This window comes from Manihot esculenta, chromosome 17 (assembly GCF_001659605.2).
Source record: "Manihot esculenta cultivar AM560-2 chromosome 17, M.esculenta_v8, whole genome shotgun sequence".
In the NCBI taxonomy this organism is placed as follows: Eukaryota; Viridiplantae; Streptophyta; class Magnoliopsida; order Malpighiales; family Euphorbiaceae; genus Manihot; species Manihot esculenta.
In genome coordinates, this window is record NC_035177.2 from 33064053 (window position 1) to 33074465 (window position 10413).

The window sequence follows — 10413 nt, forward strand, 5'->3', positions numbered from 1 at the left end:
CTAGAGGACAAAAAAAAAAGGAATAAAAGAGGGAAGCACAACCTATCCAGACTAAGTTTTCTAATACACACAAAAACTCTATTTCTTTCTGAATCTCAAATCATTAGATTTTACTCCTTTTCAAACAATCACCAGACATATTCAACAACTTCAACGTCAATTCCAATATTGCTGCCGTTGAAGCTGTGTTTTTCGCATTGCAAACATGGCAGCTCATGAGTTTGCTCAAACTACTAGATTGATTGTTAATGTTGGTGAGTGGATTGATAACCACCCAACTATGCAATGGATGTTTTATTGCATGACTTGAATTAATAAAACACTCTACTTTAATTTAAAAAAAAACTTTCTTGTTCATGTGAAAAATCAAAAGTCAATCTATCTTTATCCCATTTTGGTATAAAAATTGTGCAAAGAAAATAATCTAATTGAGTTGTTATATAATTATGGTTTTTATGTTTTAAAATAATTTTTTTACATAAAGAAAATTATAAAATATGAAAATTAATAAATAAATAATTTTTTTTCAATTTTAAACAAATATATAAAACGATAGGAGAATTATATATATATAATTGTGATTCTCGAAAAAAAATGATAAAAAAAATAATTTATATTGTGTTTTAATATAAAATTAAAGAAAAATTTAATTAGACTCGATCTATATAGTCTTATAATATAAATTGTAAATACATATTGTATAAGATTTTGTGTAGTTCCATTCTCATTTTATCTTATGTGTCCACATGGATCAAATTTAAATAAAAATTTCTCAATTAAAAATTAATACTGATTTGATGGGACTTTAAGATAAATTTATTAATTTAAGAGATAATTAATTTTGTTAAACTTTCTAAAAAGTAAATTATAATTTAGGGTTCATTTATTTTAAAAAAATCATTTATATTTAAAAAATATTTTTAATAAATAAAAAAGTTATTTTTATTAAATATTTTAATTTACGAAAATATTTTCGTTAACTAATTTTGATGAGAGTCCAAACCTAAGCAAAATTAGATCCAGTAAAATTTCACTGCCTATTAGGCCCAAGCGCAGTAAAATGTGCGAAAGTAGGAGGTTCTTCTTCATCCCATTTCTAACTTTTCCCGCCAGAGCCCACACACTTTGATGTCTTTTCCATTTCCACTTCTCTGAGCTCTCAGACGCTACGCAGAGGCTGCAGGCTAGACTTCCTGATCTCCTATGCTTATTCGTCTATATTTGTCTACTGGTTTACACTCCTTTAATTTTTACTTCCATTCTTCTCTGTTTATTAGGGTTTTAGGGTATCTAGCTCACAATAATCTTTATGACGTTCTGTTCATGATTTTTCCCCCAAATGCTTAGTATTATGCAGTTGAAAAAAACCCTAATGGATTCTTTGTATTTTCAGCATTCTAACATGGAGGAAGAGAAAGATGCTTTTTACGTTGTACGTAAAGGTGATATTGTTGGCATTTATAAGAACTTAAGGGACTGCCAAACGCAAGCTGGATCTTCTGTAATTATTTTATTTCTTTTCTTTTAATTTTTTTTTTTGCTGTTTTATATGTGTGCTTTTTAACTGTTAGATTAATCAATTAGTTAAAGTGATTGGTTATTTGGGTTTTATCCTGTTGGAAAAATTAACCCTTTCTTACTTTCAATTTCTAATGGAATGGGAGTTCTTTATGTTTATATGAATTTTGGGTTGCTACTTTCACTTTACTTGGTAATGGTGTTGTAGCCGTTATTTATTTGGAAGGAACAAAATATGACACGATAAAATAAATTTGAGAAAATAAAATAAAATAAGACAACACAATATATATGTGGTTCGACAAAAGTTTACCCTTACCTGCAAAATTTCACTAATACAATAGGAGAATTTCAAAACAAATATAGAGAATAGCACTCAAATAATTTATCCAAACTCACAATATTTTTGTCTCACCTAATAAAATTCAAAATCTCAGATAATTTTATTTCACACAATGTATTTGAATTACATGCTGTAAACAATATATACAGATGAAGAGAGGAGGCCTACCAAGTCGTTTCCTGCCGTCTTTAAATTTCCTTCGCAATGAAGGAGTTTGCATGAGAAATGGCTTGCATGGCAAGCATATGGATGGGCGCTCTTCAAGATAACAACTTGGCATGAGAATTGGTGAGATAACTAAGAACAAATTCAAATTTCCAAGCATATGAGTGGCACTAAATTTTGTGAGCCAATGAATTCAAGGCATGTTTACAGTAACTTGTGTAATTTTAACATATAAGATCTCTTCTGTAAAAGTGCTACTTTTAGTACATTGCTTAATTTTGTGGCTCATTAAATTAAGTTCTGCCTTTGTTTGAATTGAGGATGATTGTTCATCTTGGAATATCTATTTTTTAAAAGTTTACTAACTGAGTTAATGCTATGTTGGATTTTTGGTCAATTGCTTAAAATGATTCCACCTATATTAAAGTTCCACTGCTGCTGTGTTTGTACTGGGCTCCACTTTTTCTAATCCTTATCATAACAATATTGTTTTTTTTTGTTTTCTTTGGTAGTGATTCTATATTGTCTGCTTCTTTAGTTCAGTTATGCTGATGCTACATCATTTATTCACTATCTGTATTTCTTTTTCTGATAATCACTGTGCATATTTTATTTTATTTTATTTTATTTATTTATTTGCTTTTAGGTGTGCAATCCTTCAGTTAGTGTGTTCAAAGGGTATGGCTTGCCTAAGGAAGCAGAGGAGTACCTAGTCTCGCAAGGGCTTAAGAATGCTGCCTATTCTATCTGTGCTGCTGATGTTCAAAGTGATCTTTTTGGCAAACTTGTTCCTTGCCCTTTTCAGGTTAATTTAACTTGCTATTAGGTCTCCCTTACGTGTCTCCTCCTCTCTTCCTTCTTCCCCCCCCCCCCCCCCTCTCTCTCCCACCCCACACACACACACACACACACAAAAGAAAAAAAGAGAATGTTGTTGGTGAAAACTAATTCAACATATCAATATAGTGACTAAGTATTTTATTTACTACATGCTTTGTTGTTTGTGTCATCTTTGAGCTATTTTCTGACTGTGATTGCGAATGCCATTTTTAACATTACCACAGTTCTCATATTCTAGTTGCTGTTGAGATTCTCCCACGTGTTTTTTTTAGAACTATTGCTCTAACAGAGAAATTTGAGATAGAAAAGAGGAGAAGCAGAAGAGTAAGGACAAAAGAATAGAGAAATGGAATAGTAGAAGAGAAAATGAGAGTTAGAATTAAGGGAGAGAAGCAATGGTGTTTGTATTGAAATTTCTCAATGCCTTACATATGGAATATACTGGGATTTTATAGATCTCAGTTAGTAACTAACTCCAGCTGTGCACACATACAGCTGTACTAGCTGGTGGTTACTTGTGACATAATATTCTATATTCTCTCCCATTACATTTCTTAAATATTTCTCTTATACTTTTTCCTATAATATGTAACAATACCCCCTATTTGAGAACTTTCTTGCATCCAAGAAAGGGATATGTGAGGAAATTGAGCAGTGATGAAAGCTTTGTCCTCCCATGTGGCATCTTCTTCAGTTAGATTGGTCCATTTGATGAGACCCTGTTGGACATAGGCTGAATCTCAGAGGATTTTTCTTATTTTAAGGACTCTCTTAGGTGCTATTATAACTTGATCCTCCTGAAATTCCGGTAGCACTGCAGTGATAGAAATATTGTCCCTTTCCTTCTTCTTTAATAGAGACACATGAAAAATAGGGTGGATGGAGCAATATGGAGGTAGCTCAAGCTTGTAAGCTACTTTACCCACTCAAGCTAGCAACTTGTAAGGTCTATAATATTTGGTTGCCAGTTTAAGGGATTGTCTAAGAGCCAGAGATGTTTGACTTCAAGAATATTATATCCCCACTTCAAATTCTCTTTCAGATCTCTTCTTGTCAGCATGTTGTTTCATCCTAGCTCACAAATTGTCCTTAAAAAGTTGGCTTAAGTGCTGCCTATCCCTTATAAATTGGTCCACAGCATCAACAACCAAGCCAGTAGGTGGTTGCACGGAAAATTAGGGGGAGGATAACCATGAAGTGCTTCAAAAGAACACATTTTTAGTGCACAATGGAGTGAGGCATTATACTGCCATTCTGCCATAGGAAGCCACTGCACCAAAGAAATGGGTTTTAAATGCACCACACACATGAGATAATTTTCTAGGCACTGATTCACTCTCTCAGTCTGAATATTTGATTGGGGATACTAGATTGTCCCAAAGGCTAATTTGACCTCTAAAATTTTGGAAATTCCTGCCAAAATAAGCTAGTAAAAACCTTATCTCTATAATGAAACAATCACTCTTAGAATTCCATGTAATCTATAAATATTTTCCATAAAAAGACGAGCCACGGTAGTTGCAGAAAAGGGATGAGATAAAGGCAGAAAATGAGCCAATTTGGTTAGCCTGCAAACTACTACCAGAATGACATTCTTCCCTTTGGTCTTTGGTAACCTCTCTATGAAGTCCATAAAAGCCTCTTGCCAAGCTTGGGAAGGAATAGGCAATGGTTTTAATAAGCCTGGATAAGCACAATGCTCCCCTTTGTATCTTGCACACACATCACAACTCTTAACCCAATTCTTGACATCCTTAAGCATACCAAGCCAGAAGAAATACCCAATGCTTGACATCCTTAAGCATGGCTTGAGGATACCAAGCCAGAAGAAATATTTCTTAACTTTCCCATACTTCCCTTAGCAACAAATCCAAATAATTGCTTCGTATAGTCACCATGTAAAAATGCATTCTTAATATTTAACTAGTGTAAAGGCTAATGCTGAGAAATAGCTGGGAAGATGAGCAAGCGAACTGAGGTTATTTTAGTCATAGGAAAAAAAGTGTCATTTTAACCCAAATATACAGCTCCAGCTGGTGGTTATTTGTGACATAATATTCTATATTCTCTCCCATTACATTCCTTAAATATTTCTCCTATAATTTTTCCTATAATATGTAACAGTTTTTTCTTTTACAGAATGGCTTTTACGTTTGCAAGTTCATTGAGCCATCCACTTTGTTTTGTAAATGAGGGCACTAATTATTATATAATTGGAGCTATTTTTATGCTTTCAGCAACCAGCTTCTTCTGGAGGGAAAGCAGTGTACAAGGATTCTCCGCCAAAGAGATTTCAAGAAGTGCGCAATTCAGTGGTAAGTTTAACCTTTAGATGTGAATCATTAAAAATTACTGGTTGAATGAGGTAAAATGCTATGTAAACATAATAAAGTAATGTAGTCAGAACTTGGCAACAAATTGAAGTTAACACTTAAACTCGAAACAAAAAAAAAAAGGAAGAAGAAAGGATTCTCAGTTTGATTGGTATATAGGTAATTTTTAACCATTGCAATGACCTTTTAACTCTAGGTTGCATGCGAATGGACAGGTAGGCATTTGAAAGGAAGTGCTCTAAATTTGACGTTATTAGTTTGGGTATTTATAACTAAAATTAAAACTTAAAGTAGATGGATGCTATATTCAATTTCTCAGTTTTGACTTCTCATTTTCTTTGAATTTGATTTTTTTTTTTGTTTTGGTTTCAGCCTTTTTATTTCTCTGTTTACAAACCTAAGTATTAAACTATCAATTTGATTGTCATTTGTAGCTTAATAACTTGTTGAGTATTTGAATAAAGGAGGGATAAATAGGAATATTTGACACTGTACTGTAGCTGCTTGATTTGCTGTATACGTCTTATTGTTTTGTAGGAAGTGATTGGTTCAACTTCAATTTCAACAATTTCTCAAAAATTGCATCAGAAGATGGATAATCATCTTGAAACTAATGTGATGTCTTCTGTTTGTGTGAGTTTTGCTAGTGAAGTTCGTTCTTGTACTATCTGGATATATAAATTTTCAATTGTATGTGTGCATATTTAACAAATGCCTTAATCCAATTGCCTATTTGGCTATTACATTTTTCTCCTTTCATCAGCTTGTACATTATAAGATTCTTATTTCATATATTTGTGAAAGATGCCTACTTATCATTTTCCACCTTGAGCATATCTCTATCTTTCAGATGACCTATTTTCCTGTATTTATGAGATGATAGTTTTCTTCTATTCTTGGTTTATGCTTTAGGAATATTATGTATTGATGACAATGGCAGATGTGACTTGTAAAATGCCAAATGCGCTGGATCAATTTTCTCCTCCTTCTATTAAACATATCCTTGTATATTTATATATGTTTAAGTTGACCCCTTATAAATGTATATTGAATCCTCTTTTTGATAAAAGTTAAAACTAGCTGAAAGGAAAAGGTATGTTGCTATCTGCAGATTTATTTGCTTTTAAAACTTGCAGTTATTCTATTTGTCTGTTTGTGGAACTAACCTTTCATTAATGAAAAAAATGTCAATTGCATATGTGATCAATTGATAAATGACTGTATTTGATAGCATTAGTAATAATGTAATTCTTAACAGTTTTCTGAGTATTAGATCTTATAAAGTCCTTGTAAGATACTAATATTATTTTAGTAATATATTTTATTTATTTTTTATATCTTGAATCCAAGGATGATTGATGAAGGGCATTCTATGTACACAGTTCCCTAGGATCAGATATGTACTATGTGGTTTGTTTAGTCAATTCATGTCCTCTATAGCTGCTTTCTATTTTGAAATATTAGTTTATTTATGAGTTTATTGGTGTGCCCTTATTTAATGTGTATTGAAAAAAATAAATCTATTATTTCTAAGCAATTTAGTAATATGAGTTATTTAAATTTTAACGGTGCAATATAAATGGATGGTATTATTAGGAAAGATTAAACAAAATTTATTGCTTTAACTATATCGATGACATTTTCTTAAACTAATTGAAATAAAAGTAAACCTATTTTTGTGTGACAAATGGAGTATAAATTTTAAAGTTCTTTTTCTAGCACCAATTTTTGGTAAATTCATCAAAAGTGCCTTTTTTTTCTAAATCTTAGATTTTTTGCCCTAATATAGTAGATGCTTCTGAATTTAAAAGGCAAATTGTTATATATAGGTTTTCATTCATCCCAAAGGATGTAGATATTTGCTAAGTGCGTCAATATGACCGACTTAATGGCTATATGGCCTATTGTAGGAAATTGTCTCATGGAATGATTTTTGTTAGACAACTGATTTGCAGGATGATATTATATACTTCTAGTATGAATGCAGTTAGCCAGTTACTCAATTTTGATGCGGTGGTTGCATATCTGATCTTTCTGGTTTCTGTTCAATGCAAATTTATGAATGATGTAATATTCTTGAATGCCTGTGGTGAAATTAAAGCTCAACCATTTCTATGCTTAGTCATCCTGCATTCTCGAGTTTGATGGTGCTTCAAAGGGAAATCCTGGTCTAGCTGGTGCTGGAGCTGTGTTGCGTGCTGAAGATGGAAGCATAGTATGCAGTTACTTGAATTGGATCTCAACTTCTTCAAATTATACACCTTTCTAATTCCATGTTTTGGTAGGTGTGTCGACTTCGTGAGGGATTGGGCACTGCAACAAATAATGTTGCTGAATATCGAGCTGTAATTTTAGGACTAAAGCATGCCCTTAGGAAAGGGTTCAAACATATTCGTGTCCGCGGAGACTCAAATCTTGTCTGCATGCAGGTTTTATTTTTTAATCCTATAATGCTGGTTTTCTTTTAATAGAAGTATTGAAATTATATTTAATGTAATGTGATTTATGTTTCAAAAGCAGAGAAAAGATTAGGTTGGCCTTGTGAACTTATTTCTTGTTTGTGTAAGTTTTGGAGAAAGAGTTTGTAGAAGGGAGAAACAAGAATCAATTGATTGTAAGTGATGAAGTCAATAACAATCAGATTTAAGATAGACAAAAATTGTAAGAAATTGAAAATGATAGTGCATGTTCTTTTAATTCTATTACACTGATGTCCAATTTCAATTGTTTCATGAAGATTTTATTGTTAATCAATGTGGGAGAGATCCCTTATCATTTACTTCAGACAGCTTTTGGATTCTGGAAGGTCAAATTCCTGCAACTAACGCTTGAGTAGAAACATAATAAGTTATTTATGCTCATCCATTTAAAATGTGATCATGCCAACAAAATCGTTGCAATGTCTGATTTTGTTTATAGATTTCTTGAGTAGAAACATAATAAGTTATTTATGCTCATTCGTTTAAAATGTGATCATGCCAACAAAATCGTTGCAATCTCTGATTTTGTTTATAGGTTTCTGATAAAATGATGCACTTGCGGTTTAATGTTTATTGTTTAAGGTAGTTTACTTAATGACTAAGTGTTTCTTTGTGTTTACTTATTTTGTTTTCTTATACTTGTGCTCTTTTCTGGATACAGATTCAGGGTCTATGGAAAATAAAAAACCAGAATCTGGCTGGGTTATGTAAAGAGGCCAACGAGCTCAAGAATAAGTTTATATCATTTCATATTGAACATGTTCTCAGGGTATATGCAGATAATTATGTGCTGTATATATTTACAAAATATAAAAAAAGTTGTTTTAGATATGCACAGATTCAAGCACTCCATAAAATGTCTATCTTTGTTTTTCCTCCTTTTCTCCTTATGGTTGTAAGTTCTTTGATTAACCATGTTGCTTTTGTCCATTGTTTGGTCTCTTTTCACTACTGTGTTACCAAACTTATACGCATTTTGGAAAAGAAAAAGGAAAAAATTTGCGTGCCAGTTTATCCTTGTCTCATTCCTATTTTTTGCGCTCATATTTTACATTTTATTTTTCGGTTTGTTAGCTAAGCAGAAGGATCTAGGCAGTAAATTCATGACCTGCATCTGCACGTGCCTGCAGATAATTGGTTCTGTTGTCTTCTTTTTTTTTTTTTTTTTTTTGCATTTGGCGGCTACTTTGGTAACAATGCTGCATTTTGGACTTTGCCAAAGGGTTGTTGCTTATATTGTTATGAAAGGTATCCCGATAATCATTCAGTCAGTATGTTGGTTGTTTTGAACCTTGTGCCTGTCTCATATAATACTTGAATGCATCTGTTGCTTCACTTGGATGACATGTATTTGCGTTATATTTCAGTTGTCAAAGTGATCAACAAGATGACTCTTTTAGGAGTAGCAAATTTATTTGAATAGGCTGCTTTAAGTGCTAAGTTGTCATAGTGCCTATGATTTGTCTTATTGGAACCCTTGTATTATGTTGTACTCCCTTGTTTGCTCCTGAAATCCTGTTATTTGTCTAGGAGTTCAACTCTGAAGCTGATACTCAAGCAAACCTGGCCGTTAATCTCAAGGGTGAGGATCTTCAGGCTCTACTTTTGTGACTCTAAAGGTTTGTTATGTGTTGTGTTTCATGTCCTTGCTCCAGCATAACAGACTATCCAATTTTTATGCAGATGGGCAAATTGAAGAGGAGTGCGCCAGAAAGTAACTTAGATTTTGCTGTGCAACGTATTTTGCTACAATGTAGATAGTAATATTAGTGCTTAGAGCTGTAGATTTTGAAACTTGTGTTTTGGGAGAGAATCTTTTGGTTCCTCGGTAACTTCTCCAAGGGATTTTTGCTTTTTCAAGTTAAAAATAAATTTTTTTTCTCAATCCTGATCCGAAAATAATTTTTTCTCCAATTAGGGTAAAAGCAGACCCAAAAGCGGAGCCTATCACACTTTTATAAGTGCGATAGAGTCTACGGCATTTTTATAGAGTGCGGTAAAAAATAATAAATTAAAAAAAATTAATTTAAATGTATAGGTTTTACGTATTTTTAAAGTGTAATAAGAAATAATAAATTAAAAAAAATTAATTTAAATGTATTATCGTAGCTTCTATTGTATTTTTATTTAATTTAAATTATAAATTTAATTTTTATTTAATTAATTATTATATTTTATTAATTCAATTAGTTATATATTAAATTTATATTATATTAATATTAATGATTTTTTATTTAATTAGTTATTATATTATATTTTATTAATTTAATTAATTATATATTAAATTTATAAAATAAAGTTATAAAAATTATATTAATTTTAATTAATTTAAATTATTTATAATATAATATTATATTTATCACTTTATTTTATTAATTTATATAATTTAATTAATGCTAAAGATATATATAAATGTATTAATATAATTTATTTTATAAATATATTAATTAACGTTAAGGATATATATAATTTATTTTATTAATCATATTTATTAATGTAGAAATTATAAAAATTAAATTAAAAAAATACATCTAAATATTTAGGAACAATGAAATGAGTTAATATATATACCAATAATAAAATAAAAAATTTTATCAAAAAAAAAATATTAAGGATAATGAAATCTCTTTTCTATTTTTTTTTTTTTAAAAAGATAGTTCTATATGATTGGTGGTTATCATTTATATTCTCACTTTTTAATATTAATATTTGTAAGATTATAAAAATATTAATT

General features: G+C 30.9%; 1 protein-coding gene across 5 annotated transcripts; it reads left to right on the forward strand.

Annotated features, from left to right (window-relative positions):
• The first annotated feature begins 1031 nt into the window (after positions 1–1031).
• LOC122722291 (putative ribonuclease H protein At1g65750) lies at positions 1032–9564 on the forward strand. Of its 5 annotated transcripts, none has more exons than XM_043952721.1 (10): positions 1032–1183; positions 1394–1501; positions 2673–2831; positions 5104–5181; positions 5737–5832; positions 7322–7414; positions 7485–7628; positions 8341–8448; positions 9210–9261; positions 9363–9564. In XM_043952721.1, the coding sequence occupies exons 2-10, from the start codon at positions 1403–1405 to the stop codon at positions 9395–9397; spliced, it is 864 nt and encodes a 287-aa protein (XP_043808656.1). In that variant the 5' UTR covers positions 1032–1183; positions 1394–1402; the 3' UTR covers positions 9398–9564. The 5 variants fall into 5 exon arrangements, with proteins under 5 accessions (XP_043808656.1, XP_043808660.1, XP_043808659.1 ...); XM_043952722.1 differs by having other exon boundaries at positions 1046–1231; XM_043952723.1 differs by lacking the exon at positions 1032–1183 and adding an exon at positions 1258–1286.
• The last annotated feature ends 849 nt before the right edge of the window (positions 9565–10413 follow it).